Here is an 18,566-nt window from a genome sequence, read left to right as displayed (position 1 = left end):
CACGAGATGTGTATGTTGGAACGATCTATAATTAAGATCGTTATTTTAAACTATAGTGATGAAAAGTTTTTAAACAAAGTTCAAAGTTTAATTAGAAAAAGTACAGGGAATATCGTTCCGGCACGGTCTGGAAATTATACCTTCTTTTTTGTTTCTCTTTTCTGGGGGTAATAACAATTGACGTCATCGGCATGTACTCGAACGTCCGTCACACAAAAAGGAGACACTTCATTTACAAAAAATAATATTTTAATAACCAAAAAATTAAATGGCATAGCTCGTGAAGCTTCCCGAAAAGCCCCCTTAAAAGATTAAAAGCCATTATTCTTTGTGTAACTGAATATTACGTGTAAGTTCAGTTTTCATCGCAGGAAAGGCTGGGCTAGTTGAGTCAGCGAGAACCGCAAAAATCACCCAGCAGCAGTAGACTAGAGACGCATCGAATTATTTGTTGTTTGTTTTTTAACCATTTGGTGTGGAATATGGGAAAGACTTTAACCATTTTGTTTAAAAGTAGGGCATGTTTTCTGTACTTTGTACAATCCTCCAATGAAACTTGAGGTTCAGTTGCAAGAATCGCGTCGTACACTCCAACTCGAATTTTTTTTTATCACCGCTCCCCGGACTTAGTGGTGGTTTCGGATCTTAGATTTGCGGATTTACAGGGCCACGTCACGGTTTGCGCGTGCTGAAAAATTTAGCCTAGATTTTTCATGTCCTTCGTTTGTAATCCGTGATAATCTTCTCCATCCTTAACCATCCGTGTTCCTTTATGGATCATTTGTTATTATCTCTTAGCAAACTCTTCTATTTTCTGGTTTTCTTCAATAAAAGGTAATTTTGTACATCGTCAAAATACCGTGACTGAGCTCCTTTGAAGCAGTACACCATTTTTGTACCGCGTCAAAACACTGCGAGTCAAAACACTGTTTAGTGAATCGCGGATCATCCAGGTTAACGGTATAATAATGAGGTGAGAATAAAGGATAACGCAATTTAAACCCTGCACACTCATCAAGGAAAGCGAAAACGTGTCGTATATTCCAGAATTGTATATTCCAAAATAACCTTTATAAATTGTTTGTTATTACATTGCTAATTAATCGTTGGATCGCGTGTTTTACAATCGATATCTTGCTCATCAGCCGACGTAATGCGCTTCCTAAACTCGTCAGATAAGCGACACAGTAGTTCAACAAGTATTGGTCTATTTTTTCCTCTGGTCGCGACGCTTCGTAACCGGTTAGGGCGTGGCACACGATTGTTTTTCCTTGAGAACTTTTTACAGTACGTTCTTTTTTTAAATAGCGAGCCATTGACCGTTTTTAGACAAGAAAAAACATACAGACTAGTTCTCTTTGTGATGTTAGACCAGACATAAGGAGGTATTCAAGAATTTCCCGCCATGGACAATCGTCCAAACTTCCCGTAGCTGGGTTCCTGCTGTCTCTTGTAGAGTCGTGTTCTTCAAACCACAATTGTTGAACTTCCTGTGCATACAAATTTATAAGCAAAAAATTAAGCAAAACAATAAATGAAATCTATCATTTAGCGTTCAGTTTTAAGGCTTCTGCTGCATGCTCCGTTACTCGCACATTTCAATACGGCGAGAAGCGTGAAACACAACCCTGGTTTAATCAAGCATGCCGGTTCGGTACAAGAAGGGTGCGCACATGGAATACACACATAGTGATGAGAAAACCCGAAGACCAGTTTGTGGGGCATAGCAATATCCCGGCATCTTTAAATATTCCCTAATCTGTATCAATATCAGTAAAGAACGCTTTCTTAACGCTTTGCGTGTCAGATGATATTTTTACCGGCAAATTGACCAGATTATTTAAAACAGTTTTGACCATTATACTGTTGAACTAGCTCTTGATCCTAGACAAGCGCATCCGGCTTGACTCGCGCACGGACATCCGTACCGATTACAAAGCAAAATAGCGCCCTAAAACGGTCACGTCCGCTCACAAGGCACGGAATTCGACGAATACAGTGGTTAACCTCAAGCGGAAACGGGACATGCCACAGGGTAACCAGGGTTTAAGACGTCCTCAATGAAAAGATTAAAGAGTCTTAATGGCTGTGGCGCTTGAGAACTTACTGTGAACTTTTTCTTAAAACCAAAAATAAAATAAAATAAGAATACGAAAAAATGAAAACCTTCACTAAGTAGAAGTGTAGTTCATCTAAATAGTAACAATAATTTATCGATCCGAATCAAGAAATATAAGAAGATTTGAGGCTATTTTCATACCGGAATGTAAACCGGTCAACTTCATGGTTATGCTGACTCATGCCACTACGCGCAGCCCACTCTGATCGCTCTCGATCGGCCTGAATTATGAACTTCAATATTGAATTCGGTGTTCTTTAAGAGCGTGAACATAAACATGTACCCATGACCTTAAAAACATTGCTGATTCAAGATTTTGTTGTCATTTAACGTAGATTTTTATAACTAAACTTGTTATACTGAATTTTACGGTAGGTCTTGGGCGGTTTACCCTCAGTTAATCCATTCCGCTTCGACATTTTAACTTCGACGAACATCAATGTGCCCTAGTGGTAACACGCTGGAATCGTAAGCCTCGTTGCAAGAATATAAATGATATTTATCCCGCTATAGTCCATCCCACTGACGTTCATAATTTCTTGTCATGTTTTGGTATAGATCGTTTAAAAAGCGAAGGAAAAAATGCACGTTATTTTGTTAATTCTCACCATAACCTGCTGTAATATTCATTGATATTAGATTGGGAATTCATAAAATGGATAGATCTACTTATAATAACTCTTTTGAGGTCATCGGTGTGATACCGGAGTTTTGAATTTTTGAAATTCTGCCATAAAAGAGATGTTGTTTTGACGTTTTTGAGCACAGGAAGTCACTGTTTGCTGATATAGTATCAGCGATTTTAATCCAAAGAGCAACAAGGCCTTATTTGTTACAGTGAAAAACTCTATAACTCATCCTATATTTGATATTGTAATTAACGGCGAGGAAAGCTGCCAGTTCCAGGCAAATTGGCCTGTTTGAAGACTGTTGTAAGGTGAGCCTTATGAGGTTGGTTATTGCCATTCCCTAAAGACTGTCTTGATCTATGCCCTAAGAGGTAGTTTTTAAGTTTGAGTGTGAAAACTGTCACTACAACTTGCGGTTCGTTTATCACTTCTTTAGCGCCATTTCGTCTGAAGAGCGATTCAGAAACTAAGTACCCAGTTGTCAGGGTCTCGAGAGTTCCTTTGTGATCAGTGATAAAATATAATGCTGTTTTCACTTTCAGTATGATGAGGTAACGAATTTTGTAAATATTTCTCTGACATTTGCTACACCTCGTCAAATTAAAAGGGGAGGTGATCAACTGGCGCTAGACCTCGAAACGCTGCCGCGAAAACCCAAGGCTGATCAAATTTGAGATCTCCAGACTTTCGCCGGATCGAGCCGGTAAGGTTTTATGTACAAGTCAGTAAAAAATTACACATATAGTGCACTTAATCCTTCACTTTTTCGATAATTTCTTCGCCGTGTCCTTCCAAAGATAACTCAAAGCATGCACAGTCTTTACTTAAAAGGAAAACTGGTGACAGCTTGATCGTCCGCCATTCGTGTGAACCGGCTAAGTCTGAGTCTAAAAGCGAACTCGCGGGTATATAGCCTCTCAGTTTTAACGCACCCTTTGATATTTGTAGAAAGGACTCTTTCTTTCTTCTCGTTTCACCTTCTCTCTAGCTTTACTCATCTTGTGTGTAAGTTATTCAATTTCATCGCGCCAATCTGTACTTATACTTCACAATATACTATCTTTTAAAGCCGTCTTGGTCACTGCGGTTTCCTTCTTCACAGCAACAAAAATAACTCGGCATGGCGAATTCTTTTTTTTTTTTTTTTTTACCGTACCGTGACATGATATGAAAAATAAAAAGAACTATATAACGGAAACTTTAAGAGAATTCTTTAATACAGAATGCGGAATGGTACATTTGTAATGCACACGTTGGCTTGAAATCTCACCAGAATTTCGATAGAACCTCCGAATAGGCCAGTTCACACGTTCAGTTGCTTATCTCCACCCAGCAATGGTCTTTAAACTAGTCGATGTAATCCTGAATCAGCGAAAGAGATAGGGAAACATTCAGCTTTCTTCAGCCGCGTTTCTGTACGGTGAGAGACAGTTGTAGACCGTTGATACTGCTGATTGACGATTGTGGACTACAGGCTGTTTTTAACTAATATGGCCGCCATTCCCATTTCCATTACCGAGAGTTAACCGTAAACAGGCTAACCTGAACGCTATTCATGAATGATAATTCAGGCTACCCGTCCTGATACTCAGGCTAACCAGAGCGCTACTTATAATTATAGACCTGTAAATGTAGTCTGCAGTCTGCACTGAAGTCTAAAGTTCGGCTGAAGTCTGAAAAGGTTGTACACCAGTTTCTGTGGCGGCCTGGACAAATCATTTTTCTTTTCTGACAACAACGTTCCACACTGCACGTTCAAAATCTTTAGCACATCACGTGACTACACAAGCGTGACTGCGATTGCCACCCCACTAGGTTTGACGGCGACGCAAAGTAACTGTTACGTAGATCGAAACTTAGAAAAGCTAACAATGCTAACTGGAAAAAAGGTGTCGTAGCCGTTTGAGGCACTCCTGTGAGCCCTGTGGCCTATTCGTTAGTAATGCGTATAGCAGTTGGCTCTTGCCTCAATGTTCGCGGGCATTTGTTTTCAAATTTTGTTGTTTTCTTCTTCTTTTCAGAAGCAATTTATCACTTTGATCTGAAATAGTGTCTAAGACAACACACGTTTCATTTCACAATCGTTTTAAATAAACCTATTTTATTTGCTACTGACTGGTGACGAGCTCTTGAAATCCAATTTTGGTACTGGACTTTGACGCCCGATCGCCCAATATCCAAGGTCCATAAAAGCTCGCATTCTCTACTCCCTGAATATTGTCAATAAGTATTACAGTCATGAGAAGACTGTAGTTTCCTGATTAACTCAGGGAGTCTTGTTTGCAGTTGGTTCACTGGCTTGGAACAACATGAACTTTGACACTGAGGTCTCAAACAAGTACAAAAGACATAAAAAGGAGTTAAATTGAGCTCACGAGGCCGAATATCAACACAGAACATCCGGATCCCCAATTCTCCAAAGTTTATGAAATAATTCACAGTATTTTGCTGAATGTGCCAACTGTATGTCCAAATTTTACAGACGTTACTATAATTTACACCCGACTCTCTGAGTCTGTTTCCCGTTAAGTCTGCGGCCCTCCCTTTTCTTAGCGTGCAAATGCCCTTATCGTTTCATTCTGTCTCGTTCTAATAATGCTTACTGCTGCCATCCGCCAAAACCCACCAACTTCCTGCAGGAGTGTGAACATATTTTTATAATAAAAGATATTAAGATCTATTTTTATGGATCTTTAATTTAGCAAAGAACTGAGAGGTTTAAGAATGACGTTTACAACAAACGGCAAAGTGAAAAAAAAGTATCTCTGATTTTTTTTTTGTTTTGTTTTCCACTAGTCCTTAAATCAATCCAGCACAAAAAATGCACAAATAAGCAATTGTCTTATTCACAGAAAATACAAATATTCTCACTTTAATATACAAACGACTAAATAAGAAACGGCAAGCGTTTTATTGTTGCGATTTCCTGTGTACGTCAATCCTTGACCTCTCGTTGTACGTCAGCTAGTCACCGTTTACACGCGTCAGTGGTAATGAAAACTGAAAGAAAGATTCTCCCTAAATAGAAACAATAGCAAACATTGGGTCCGGTGAGCCCCTTGAGATCTTATAGTTGTACTTGTAACAGTCCAAGAGTAGTTTGTTTTTAGAAACCCTCAATTTGTCAGTACGTGCTGGTTGAGCAGCACTCCGTACGTTGCCATGGTAACCGGGACCCACTGTTCGTGTGCGCATGGTCACATTTCCGATATAAATTAATCTCAGCTTCACTGGATTCTCAGCTAATGAAAACACAGAAAGACAACGGCTGCACGAGAAGACGATCTCGAGTAATTTTAAGGTTGGTTCTTGCAGTATACGGTATAGATTTACTAAGCATAATTTTTTTTCCCAACTTTCTTCCGTCTCAATTTCTCCTCCGATGCAAACTCTCCTTGTTAATATTGTAAGGTGAAACCACAACTGATAGAACAGAAAATTTATGTTTGAATATGAAGCAGGAACGGCCAAAGGGAGATTATCACATGTAATGCTTGGCCTCACTTACCTCCTGTGGAACGTCTTTCTAGAAAGACATACTCGTTCCTGCAGTTCTCTTTGCCTTGATGTTTTCCTTCTGTTATTCGAACGAAACCATGCGACCCGGCATCTTACGAGCAGCCTATTCCAAAGAGAAGGCGATTGAAACTAGAAAAAATTATCATTTGCGTCCAGCGAGTACAAAACTTGGCAAATATTCTACGATTTACCAGTGATAGGACTGGGATTCACGAATACGGGCGGGAACTTTTTTTTCATTAGCTCTCATTTGACTAGTAACCCAGTTTTAAGTGTCTGAAGACTTAGAGTAGCAAAGTCAGCTAGATGAAATTTCATTCCCCCTATTGGTTGACAAGTTAGAATCCGTCGAAAATTCGTTACTGCGTGCCAGTTCAGTCTCAAAAACGTGTCGAGCTGTTATTTTACTGTTTTTGACCAAAAAAAATAGAGAAGAATTCAAATTAGAAACTTCTTACTAATTCCCTGAAAGTGGCTAGACATGACGTCAGTTTGACGTTCAAGTACTGATTTATAGTATTGGGTTCTCAAGCTGGGCAGTATATGTATATATGATTGAGTCGAACTGCGATAACCATGGGCTGACTCGACACTTTACTTTACTTTACTTTCCTAGTTAGTATCAAAGAAACAGACATAATTACTCAGCTTTGAATACAAAACCTGCTTGTATTACATTTGTCGTAACATCCTGAAATCAAATGGAACGACGCACAAGCTGTCTCCATCTCCGTCTCGATTTGAAATCTGCTTGAAGACTGATATTTCTACGCGATACTGCAATTTGCATTATAAATGGTAACTTGAATTGGACCTTATATTAATTTGTCTGTTAGTCTGTGTCTGTCAGTATACATAAACTTGTGTTTTCTCGGTACAGACACGAGGCTTATTTACAAGTGGGTTATTCCATGGTATACCACGAGAGAGCTTTGCATAGCTATTTTATACCATGCCATAGAAAACAGTACAGTGGCCAACACAGTCAGTGCGAGATACGCGCGGCGCATGATGGGAAGGTTGGATGTAATACCGTCAAATATACAACGGCTGTATTTTTCATGGCATGGTATAAAAGACATTGTTATCCAACTGTAGCGAATACCGTCCAAATAACAGTACAAATATACAGCGATATTGTACAGTTATTTGTACAGTAGCAAACCTGTTTACCATACAGGTCGGCGCGCGCACGCAAAACTGTCACACTCTCCCTCTTTCACTGATAAATTTATTGACCACAGCAGTTGGATAATAAATCTTTTATTAGATATTTTGGTATGTAGTATCGCTTTATATTTTTACTCGTTGTTTTTACTTTGACTCGCCCTACGAGCTCGTCAAAATGCGGCACAACTCGTAAAAATATACAGCGATAGTACACACCAAAACATCTGATATATATATATATCCCAGCCTGTAGCTATATTTAGTGATTTTTTATTTTTAACTCTCATTGTTCGACTCGGCAAATCGATGGTAAATAAAAACTGAATGTTGATTAGTCATCTCCAGTGTGAAGTCATACGGCTGGTGCTTTCTCCTGTCACACATCAGCTTTGCGGTATCAGCTACCCGGCCAAGAAAAGAGATCTTTTAAAATATCTAAATTGCATAGCCATGAACGAAGATCCTGCTTGATTGAACTTTGGATCTCACAGGAAATCTACATTGTAATCAGCCAACCTAGAAAAGTATAAAACGATGGTAAGTCAACTGAGACTACTGCAAGGCTAACACAACGTAGTATGTTTAAAACAACATTTCGGCTGGCCAGACCAGCCGGGCTTCAGGTTTAACATATGTATCTCGCTGATTACAGTCAAATGTTAGTGCTTGGCTTTTTTCACCTGTCGTTACGCAACAGACAAAGAAAACGTAGTTTGATCAAAACGCCGGATTACGCATGCATGAGAGGCTACCGAGTTATAAGCTACATCGACTGACCAGGATAAAACGCAAAAAAAAAAAAGAAAAAAAAAAAGAAAAAATAATAATATTAATAATGAAATAAAAATATATAGTGAAAAACCTATATCAGATAACTTCACTTGATACTGTAATTGGTTTGGAAGTACAGCTTAAGCTGGTAAACCCAGAAACTAACGACTGCAGGAGAAATCAATCCGCAGTTTTGCCTGATACAAGAAACACTGGTGAGAAATAAGGGGCAGTGTGAAGACGTCTCGCTCTCCGATCTCACGACACGACTACGTGTATGCTTCAACGGGGGGGTTTCAATTTTTCTGTCTGACGGAACTACAAATTTTTCTGTTCCGAAACCCTGGCAAGATAAATTGTTGACTGAATTAAATGGTGAAGCCATTTAATTGAATTAGTCTCTTTTGAACCTCGTACGAAGGTTTCATATGTTGAACTTTTATCTCAGCTCATCAATTCCATCGAAACGAGGATTTTTTTTTTCCTTTCTTGTCTTTCTCTGTTTCATTAGTCTGCCTGGATACATTAATTTTCCATCCTGGGTTCCTTCTTCGCAAAACGGTTTCCTTCCTGTACAAACAAGAAGACAGGAAGGAAAAAACTAACGTCGGAATTGGCACTTTCATATTATGCATTTGAACCTCACTATTAAATCTAGACTGTAATAAGCAGTCTCTTTCTTTCTCTTGTGCGCGACGTGTTAACTTTCGTTTCCTAGCGTTTTAGATCGTGCCCCATTCTCTCTTCGTTTCTTTCTCTAATTTGCATAATCTTATAAATCATTCCCGCACACGGAGGATTTCAGGAACAAAAACCGACTACTGGTAGTCTATCTCCTCTCTATCTCTGTCGATCTATTTCTAACTCAAATCAGTTTTTTCTTGGATATGGTTTTTCAGTCATTCCCTATGAGCTATCTCGCACGTTTCCATCAACAATCTACCATACAATTTACTCAACGCCAGCCGAGATTGATTTACTTGTGTTACTGTTGACCGTGAAAGTCGTAAAAGTTCTACGACCAGACACCAGACACCATGAAAAGGCGTGCAACGTCATAAACGTGGACGCCCATATGAGTTGTAAGCTAGGCGGGTCTGTTTCTGTTCAGCCCAGACAAATAAACTTGCACGCCATGTTTCAGTCTTTCATTCAGCCCTAGTGTGCATGCGGATGGGGTGATTTTACGCTTGAGAAATCCAACAGGGGGTCAGTGCTCCTGAAGCCAAGAATAGACTGAGACTATGCGACATCCGGCATTTTCAAGAGCATCCCAGCAAGACCACCAAACGCTATTTTTACGAGCCTTGGATGAAATTTGACAAACACTGCACTGCATTGAGTGTTAGTCACACCCGATTCCAGACCTTTTCGCCAGTCAGATCTTCGCTTCACGTACATGTATCCCTTTGGCTTAACCCGTTTTCTTCATGGTAAATTGCGAAAGTCTAGTTCACCTGCTAAAATTTCGTCTCAAGATAACTGCTGTACTCTACATCAGAGTATAAGCCGAAAATCCCCGTTAGAATTCCGAAAAGTTTACATCCTGCTTGGCCGAGACCAAACCCATGCAGAAGTATTTGTACGACCCTATCACAAGCACGACAGGCTTTAAGATCAGCTGGAGGTTCAAGAGTACTTTCGTAAGTCGAATTAGCGCTCACCCTTACCGGGTGCTGAGTTTTTATGATCTGTTCGATTCTCTAATACCTGTGGATGCCATTTCAAATGCGATATGATCATTCTCGAAGTTGTAGATGGTTGTAAGAGGTTTACAGTTGGTATAGACAAGATTAAAGAGAATAAATTACCTCCCAGGGCGCTTATTTTTGATGCGTGAATTCCGCTCTGCATTTATAGTTTCCGTTGCGGTTTTGCACTGTATGGAAATTTTCTTAAACTGTTCTGTGGTTGCCTGCGAGCAGGCTCTCACGCGCTCGGCACTGACAAAGGCGAAGCCCCGAGAGACGAGTCGGTGAGGGGCCTTGCACTTGAAATCACGCTGAACATTTCATAACTTCTTAGTGTGCAAATACCTGTAGCTTTTAAAATACAAGCGTTGAAGGTGTACTTCCTTGGGGAGAAGTCAATTCTAGGTGAAAAAAACAAACAAAAAATTGCAGAGTACTGTACTGTTTTAATAAGGTCCGTATAAGTTACAAATGACCAAAGTACAGTCATGACGGAACTCCTATCCTTTTTGGAGAGATAAACGATTTTCTAGTTATCGCTAGAAAGCAATAAACAAGGTGTAGGTTTTCGCTTGTCTGGAGCTGAGTTGTCAGTTCCGGGGGAGTGTAGTGCACTTCAGATGTTTGATGAAACACACCTTTCAGCCCTAGCTGCCATGCTCGGATGAAGCTTCTCTTTCTGAAAAATAACAAACAAAGATCAAAAGAACAAGCTAGAACGGTCACTCGTAACCACTTGTTAACAATTCAAAATAATTTCTTTTGAGAATCAAAGTTGTTATATTAAATTGGCCCTGAATGTGGTAGAACGGGTTAATATGTGCGAACGAAAAAGTAAAAATTGTCACGAGAAAGTTTCTTTTAAGTTCTTCTTCCTCCAGCCTCGATCTCGATCTTTGTTCCAACGAGAATCCTACATATAAAGTCTTGTTTTGTCTGAGTCAAAATATTGCGTTGTTGCATACAAAGCCGGTATCTTTCATGATATCAGTATCTGCCTCAGTTCTGGGGAGTGGAGTAAATTAATTGTGTGTACGTATCCGACAAGCATGTTTTGGCAAATATTTGGGTAATGTTAGACACTGAAACACTATGTAAACAGCCTTCAAATTAAGGACGAATATTTCGTCTTGATGGAATTGAATATTTTTGAAGGTTTGGGTGTCGCTTGGAGGTTTGGAGTTCGAAGAGTTGTTTTCGATCCAGGAGTACTGGAAAACCGCGGTGGAAAGTAACAGGAAAGGCCAAACATAAGTCTCGAGTGGCTTTTTAAGATGAAATCTCGAGTGCCGGCGTTACGCGGCTGGTCGAAAGTTAAGCTATCTCAATTCCTAAGCCTAATTGAAGCCTTTGTCATTAATATTGATACTATCAACCCATTGCAAAAGATATTCTTATTTTGATTACTCAAGCTTTAAATTGATCTCGACAGAATTAAATGCGAGTATTAAAAAACAAATTTGCATTCAACTGGAGAAAGTGGGTCCGCGCTAAACGAATGGTTTGCGCGCGCGAATCGTCATCCTAGATCATTTTAATATTTGTCAGTCCAGATTAAAAGATCGATTTTCCTAGAGATTACGAGAAAACTGTAAGACGCATTTGCAAAATAATCAGTCTCTCAGGATAAAGCCATACGCGGAAAGTATTTCCGGTTCGAAACCGCAAGGCATTGTCATTGGTCGCCATTGTCACACGCCGGAAACGAGTAATTTCCAGAGATAACATTGTGATTAACCGAGTTTAACATACCTGCCGTATTTACAAAGTTTATAAAAAGAAGGAACATCGGCTCCACTTCTGTCATCTTGAAACAGAATTGTTTGCTGCTTTGAAAGCGCCTTTTGTGTTCTTTGTCAACAGAACCTGAAACCACGCCGCAATGTCGAGTGATCTTCTTTGTCTTCATTTCCGGCCGCCAATAACAGATAACGTCACCATTCCGTTTCCGGTTAGTTTCCGCAAGCTTGCGGTGATACGCTGTCACGTGCAGGCATTTTTGATCAACAAACGGTTGTGAAACAATCAGGCAGACCGCTTGCAACGCTTTTGAACCTAGACGAGACGTTCATGCCGTTGGTTTTTTTCTCATCCCAAAACGAGCTCGCGGCGTCGACTTTTCAGTTTCACCCAGGTGACAATTTCGACAATTTACCCGCCGCGTAATTTCCGGTTTACAGTGAAGGGGTCACTGTGTGATCTGTGCACTCCACAATAGCCGTGCTAACTCCTGTCCTGTTTCATTTGTTTCTTGTGGTTTCAGCTTTTCGTGGGCGTAGAGCGGAAATATCAAGAGGTAGAAGGCGTAGAAAGCCGGTAGCATGTATTCTACGTTAGAACATCAGCCGAGTTTAAACTGCACAGATAAACGGCCTCGACTGGACGGTCTACCACTGACTCACGAACCCCGTGTTTGGCCTTACAGCCCGAGACCAGAAATGTACCCGTATCAAATCGATGCAAGCGATCACAGCAAGTCGAACTCAAGGTAAGTGTCTTTTACTGTTAAATTTCTACCACCACTTCGTGATCTTAAGGGGCTTTTTATGAACTACATTTCCAATAGTAAACGTGCGCCTGGTCTTGAAATCATCTGAAACTGTTAAAGCAAGTCAGGAAAAAAATAATTGTCGTCGTGTCGTCTTTCCAGCCAAATTTAACCCACATGTCAGACCGGTGCTTCCGCTCTGATGCTGTCTTTGCGCTTTCGATAACTGCTGCTAACCACCCTTAGCTGTTTCCTCTGGTATCGTCATTAGACTAGGAAGGAAGGCCTAGCGCTAGATCGCGCTACAGAAACAAAACGATCTCTTTAGGTATCCCGCGCATGATTTAAATTCTTGTTATCTCTTGGCAAAGCGAAGGAAACTATTCAGACAATTTTGAAATATTCATCAGCATCGACGCTTACATTTGATTTCACGGTTGACTTCGGTGAATATTCCGTGCGCAAACCAAAACAAAGGTAAGCTAAGTTTTTACACCCTTTATTTTATTCAGCTGTTCGTTTTGAATTGAAATGACTTGTTTTAACTTACGAGTACTTAGCTCGGCAATCGGCTTTCGCAAACAAGGTAAAACCAATAGAATTGATATCTTCTTAAAATTGTAAAGCTGGCGTTGTGAATAATCTGGTAAACACTCGTTGCTCTCAGTTTATAATGATGCGGTATATAAGGTGATTGGAATTATCTGGAGACGCCTTCGGCAGTAATAATTACTGCCCTTTTGTTCAGCAAATGTTGTCGGTGGAATATCTTGTTTGTTCTCCTGCCATTTTAAGAATCAATGCAATATAAAACAACAGAGAAATAACTTTTTGTATGGCCTAAAATGTCCCTCTGTCGTTTTTGTAATGTAGAATCTCCGAGGATGAAATCGAAATTTATACGGCGTTTGAATGAAATCATAACGTTTAGTTTTGGAGAATGGTACAGTTAATTGTTTCTTTGGGTGCCTATTTACAAGTAAAAAGAAGCTGCAATACACCAAGGGAAAACTTGTATAAATTCTTTAAACTTTGCCGAGTAAAGAGGAAGCTCTTTGAATTTCCTGTTTGGAAATGCGTAAAAGTCCCTTCAATTGGAATATTGGATTTTTTTCTGGTTTAGCTTTCCGGATTTTAGTGAGACCCTCAAAGGGGAATCCTTATTTCTGTTTAAACGCGCATGAATAATTATGAATGTTATTCCTTTCTGATCAAGCCTTCAAAAAATGCTTGCTCTGAAAGATGGCAGTGTAAGAAAATTCATTTCTGTTTTATTTTATCTTTGTAAAGAACCCTAATTATCGGTACAAACTGGTGAGTTACAACGCGAAAGTGAAGGGTTGTACGAGGAATTTGCGGAATGCACAATGCAGACATGGGTTTGGTCAGGTCTGGTCTCCGAAGTTCGAAAACAACATGTTATCTATCAACTCTTGTGTAGTTTTCTTGACAGAAATTAGCAATATGACTTCGAAGTGGGGCAAGCCTAATTATAAAGATGGAACTCTCACTGTTTTAAGCTGAGAACACCGGAAAACACTTGAGGCCACTTACGGTATCGTAGAAATTCTTTCATATAAAAATTAAGGCTTCAAAAAGCTTTGAATTTGTGGAAAATCAATTCAAACGTCGCTGCTTCGCTTTATTCCTCTTTCTTTCTCCGCAATACGACTTGTTTTCGCGTCATTACTATCTTCAGAAGAGCAAAACAATATATCATTCAGAGATTCAAAATTGCTGTTGTCAGTTTTGCGTCAACGAAAAATGTGGAGCAAAAAAAAAATGCTTCTTATTTTCACATGTATTTTGTTCTTGTTTCTTCTATACGCAATGCGATATTTCTTTTTGCCTAAGGCTTGGGAAAATACTGAGGGACATTTGCAAACGCCAGTACTTTTTTTCCAGTTAGCACAACGGCTTACGTAATAATTCTTTTGTCTTTCTTTTCGCTTCCAACACGCAAATGCTTTCGAAAGAAATCACTGAATGCTGAGGTCAGGCCAAATTTGGAAGCTTATCTCATTTATGCCTTCATGGCAAGTTTGCGGTCCTTAAGCACGTATTTTTTATAGTTTCGATCCAGCTTTACGTAACTCTAACCACAATGGAAGGAGCTTTTGTTTTCGCTAATTTATTATAACCTTAATCTTCCTGTTCGGCCTCCACATTTCATCACGTCTTCAAGATTTTAGGCATGATTAAAGCCTCGAGCTCATTGTTTGTTCAAGGCGCGAAACTTGCAAAAGAGAGCCTAATTACGGTCTGAAACCCTGCTCGGAAATTTGCCAAGTCACGATTTTTGGAAAGTTGGCCACGCTGCGCTTGAGCTGGTTGAGAGAATTTTCGCTTTTTTGGAACTGACTGTTGCCATTTGACGCTGAATATTCTCCCTGGCGCCGTATTTTGTTTTGGTCCGTTTCCTAGAAATGCTAATATGAATTATTTCCTCGAGAGTGGATTTTCAATGACCCTCTTCTCTTTATAAGGGGTTTTTACGTCAGAGACGTATTAAATACGTGACGTATATCAGTTGAAACGAGCTTTAAAGACATCTTTTTTTCATAACTCGAAAATAAACCGTGGGTTGCCAAACTTGAATCAGTCACAGTGGACTACTTCTGCTTGGAGCAGACATTGTTCAGTTCACCTCTGTTCAGAATATTTTCCTCATCCAGGTAGAGTTATTTACCAAATTTATAAGCTAAGCTAAAAATATAAACGGTTAGTTCCGTCCGTTTTGGGTTATACCGGAATTCCGAGATCGTTGATGGCCCAACCTAACTATTTATAAATAATATCGTTTCCCCGCTGTCGAGCTTTAATTCCAGAAACTTCATCATTTGTATTTTTGTCTGGGCGTTTATTTCACTATGTGTTCATTGGCAACTGACTTTGGAAAAACCACAAACAAACGGGCACTGCCCTGCCGGGTCAAACATCTGCTTCGACCGAAATATAGAGATTTTTTTAAATGGTTGTTAACCTCTTTTCGGAAGCCGCCTTTTTGTCTGCTATTTCATGGATGAACTCCAAAAGAAGCCGTGACTTCCGAAATATTTGCAGGCCCGAATCGTGCGGAGAATACAAACAACGCTGCACAGGAAATTAGTCATTGAACATTTCCGGTTACATCAAAGAGTTTATAAGCTCTGTATCACGCTATCCGCTCATATACGTGGTCAGGCGGCTTTAGTTTATTTTCAGTTAGGAATTCGATCTGTTGTGAACGCATTGATGGCTTGTGTTTTTCCCAGGTTAGACCCAGCTCTTGCCTACCCCGTTCCTCTAAGACCGAGTGTCTTTCAACACGCTCGCTTCATCGACAAAATGCAGCCAAGTGTGGCCAGAGTGAAACAAGAAAAGTTCGAAGGTGGCTACCAAGAGGAACCGTTGAGTGAAGGTATGTCGATTATTCGACAGTTCAGTGCTGCATCGCTAGGATGTCCTCGTTGGATGAAAGTTTCAAGTATCAAAATACGATTCTAGAATGAGACAACTGATTTTAAATTTATTATCTACCCACTAATACAGATCACTTGCTTTACTTGAAAATTAGCAAGTTAAATGAATTCAATAATCGAGCCTACATTCTGTTCCCTTAGTTTTACACGAACTAGTAAAGAAAAATCTTTTTGAGAGATATATGTTCTAAAACCGGAATACAATAAACTCAGAGGAAAGGCTCGACATTTCGAGTAAGCTGATTTTACCGTATTGGCATGTAAAAACCTTTTGACGAATATTCCTATTTTCTAGTTTACAAAGTTCATTAATGAAACGTGAGCGAGACGAAAGCAGACTTTGAACTCAGAAGTTTCACGAATTTCCCAGTGTATCCATTTCTTGTCCAAATAGATTTATGTTTCAAGGTAAACTAAATAAGTTCATTGAGATCATTGTTCGCCCTAAATTGACGTAGTTTCTAAATTGAGGACTTTTAGTAAACAAAGTTTAAAGAATGTGAAAATGAAAACAACATGAAGTAATGATTCATTTTTCGTTAAAGACAAGGCGTTGAAAAAACAAACAAACAAAAACGGTAACGTTTCGCTGGTTTCGAGCCAAAAACAGTCTTAAGTTTTCTGAGCCAGTAATCTGTGCGAAATTAAATTTGTAATGATTGCAGGGGAAATAAAAGATCGAAAAAAAAAGCTCACAGCGTACTTAAAAGATAAAGCAGTTTTCAGCCGGTTTTCTATCTTGACAAGAATAAACTAAGTAAATAATTCATAAGGGCAGTAAACTTGTTAACAAAAAATATATAAGCTGGTCATTTTCAGTTATTTTTACCGCAATTTGTTTTGATCATGAAAATTAGTCAAATATCCTTTATCTTACAGTATGGGTAACAACATTACATCAACTGTTTTTCAAAGAACAGCTTTTGATTTTGATTATTAATTTTGAACTGAACAGCTTTATGAAACGCTTTGACGTTTTAAAATTACAATTTGTATGTATTCATGTATTAAGAAGGTGCATCTCTTTACGTACGCAGCTGATCCAAGGCGATGGAGTCGAGAGGATGTCACTCGGTGGCTCCAGTGGACGTCCGAGGCCTTCAATCTTGGGAGCGTCCGACCAGACAGATTCCAAATGAACGGCAAAGCTCTCTGTCTCATGACGATGGACATGTTCCTCTACAGAGTCCCAGAGGGCGGTAACATCCTGTATCAGGACTTTCAGAGAAGACTCAGAAACGCGGTAGCCATGCAGACTTAGCTCATACGTTCTGACTACTTCGGTTTGCAGACAAAAGTGAGTTCAACTGGCTCTGACTTGCAATTTGGTGTCCGCTGCATGAACTGGGCCACACGCATGGGGTTGGAAGATAAAAACGTTGAGAGACTGATATCATGGGGATGTGTCGTTGTACGAGAGTGTTGCCAAGGAGGCCGTTAAGATGGAAAAACTGCATACAAGACAGTTTTTGCTTCTCCACAAGTTCGGAATCCGTTTGCTTGTGTATCGCAAGTTTGGAACTTTCAGTTATATGTGGAGAATGTTCTAGATAATTATGTTTATTTTTTAACGAGGTGGAAAGCTCTTTTCTTTGGAGAAAAAAAATCGACTGCTGAGGGATTACTGAATTTCGACGAAATATGCTTAGAATCAGCCTAGAACAAGAGATTTTTATAGAAGGCCTTAGTAACTTGGATTAACATTGTAGCCGCTTGTAATATTTGTATAAAAAGAAGATTAACTCCGACATGAGTATTTTAAATGGATGAAAACTGTGATTCCTTTCATGTAAATAGTTCATAGAGATGGTATAAAAACACACAAGCTATGCAATCTGAACATACCAAGTTTACATTTTCAAACAATGACAGTCACACGCCAAAAATATCAGTTATTTTTATTCATGGTATTTTCTAGGAAGTATTCAACATATGAAGCAATATAGTTTACATTTAAACAAAAGGCTTATTATTATTTTGATTTCGTGATTTCAAAAGCCCGAACATAGACAAAAATCCCGCAAATATTCCCCTTGTAATGATTGGAACTGATGTTTCGGCTTTTTGTGCTAAGCCATATAATTGTTAATTAAGAACAAAAATGCCGCGGTCTTTTTATACCTGATCTTTTTCTCTCTTTCTTAGTAAGCCGCCTCACGCTATGTTGAGGCGCTTTCTTCGCTTTCGTCCACACTACGATGGACGAATCTGAAAACGGATGTTTCACTCTGAAAACGCATCACATGTTTTCCGTCTACATTCCGCCGGAGGAATTTAAAAACGTAACAATCACGGGTTATTTCGGATTTGTGTATGAGGAAACCTCGATCAGGGAAATCACATGATTATCGTGACGTTTTTCAAAAGTTCCGTTTTCAAAATGTTTTCCGTCCACACGAAAGCGAAAAGCCGGCATTTTCAAATTCCTCCGGTTTGAAGAGCGTTTTCGAGAAGCTCCGTTTTCGTGCCGGATTAGCGTGGACGGTAGGCCTAACCATAGAAGTAAAGCTGCGTTTTTAAATTTCTCCGGCGTAGTGTGGACGCTGCTTTAGGCCATTAAATTCCCAGGCGTGTTTAAAATCTTATTTCTCGTTATAATAACAACTCATCAGAAAAAAAAAAGAACATCAACAAGAAATGATTGTGTTTTGATGTACCGCCAAATCATCAACTGACAAAAGGTCTTGAATTCGGGGCTGAAAAGGCTTAAAAAAGAAA

At 39.4% G+C, this 18,566-nt stretch overlaps 1 protein-coding gene and 1 long non-coding RNA gene across 3 annotated transcripts; one reads left to right on the top strand and one right to left on the bottom strand.

Moving 5' to 3' along the window:
• Positions 1–5,788: 5,788 nt before the first annotated feature.
• LOC145491676 (uncharacterized) lies at positions 5,789–18,473 on the top strand. 2 transcript variants are annotated; one of them, XM_081470907.1, is made up of 4 exons: positions 5,789–6,049; positions 12,163–12,387; positions 15,642–15,787; positions 16,886–18,473. In XM_081470907.1, exons 2-4 carry the CDS (start codon positions 12,221–12,223, stop codon positions 17,107–17,109), a joined length of 537 nt encoding a protein of 178 aa, XP_081327033.1. In that variant the 5' UTR covers positions 5,789–6,049; positions 12,163–12,220; the 3' UTR covers positions 17,110–18,473. The 2 variants fall into 2 exon arrangements, with proteins under 2 accessions (XP_081327033.1, XP_081327032.1); XM_081470906.1 differs by lacking the exon at positions 5,789–6,049 and adding an exon at positions 11,941–12,033.
• Positions 6,067–11,808, bottom strand: LOC145491677 (uncharacterized). Its single transcript, XR_014049875.1, has 2 exons — positions 11,652–11,808; positions 6,067–10,578 (listed from the first exon to the last, which is right to left on the bottom strand). It is a non-coding gene; the product is annotated as an uncharacterized LOC145491677 (long non-coding RNA).
• Positions 18,474–18,566: the final 93 nt, after the last annotated feature.

Source organism: Orbicella franksi, chromosome 7 (genome assembly GCF_964199315.1).
Source record: "Orbicella franksi chromosome 7, jaOrbFran1.1, whole genome shotgun sequence".
Taxonomy (NCBI): Eukaryota; Metazoa; Cnidaria; class Anthozoa; order Scleractinia; family Merulinidae; genus Orbicella; species Orbicella franksi.
This window is presented reverse-complemented; position numbering and strand designations above follow the sequence as displayed.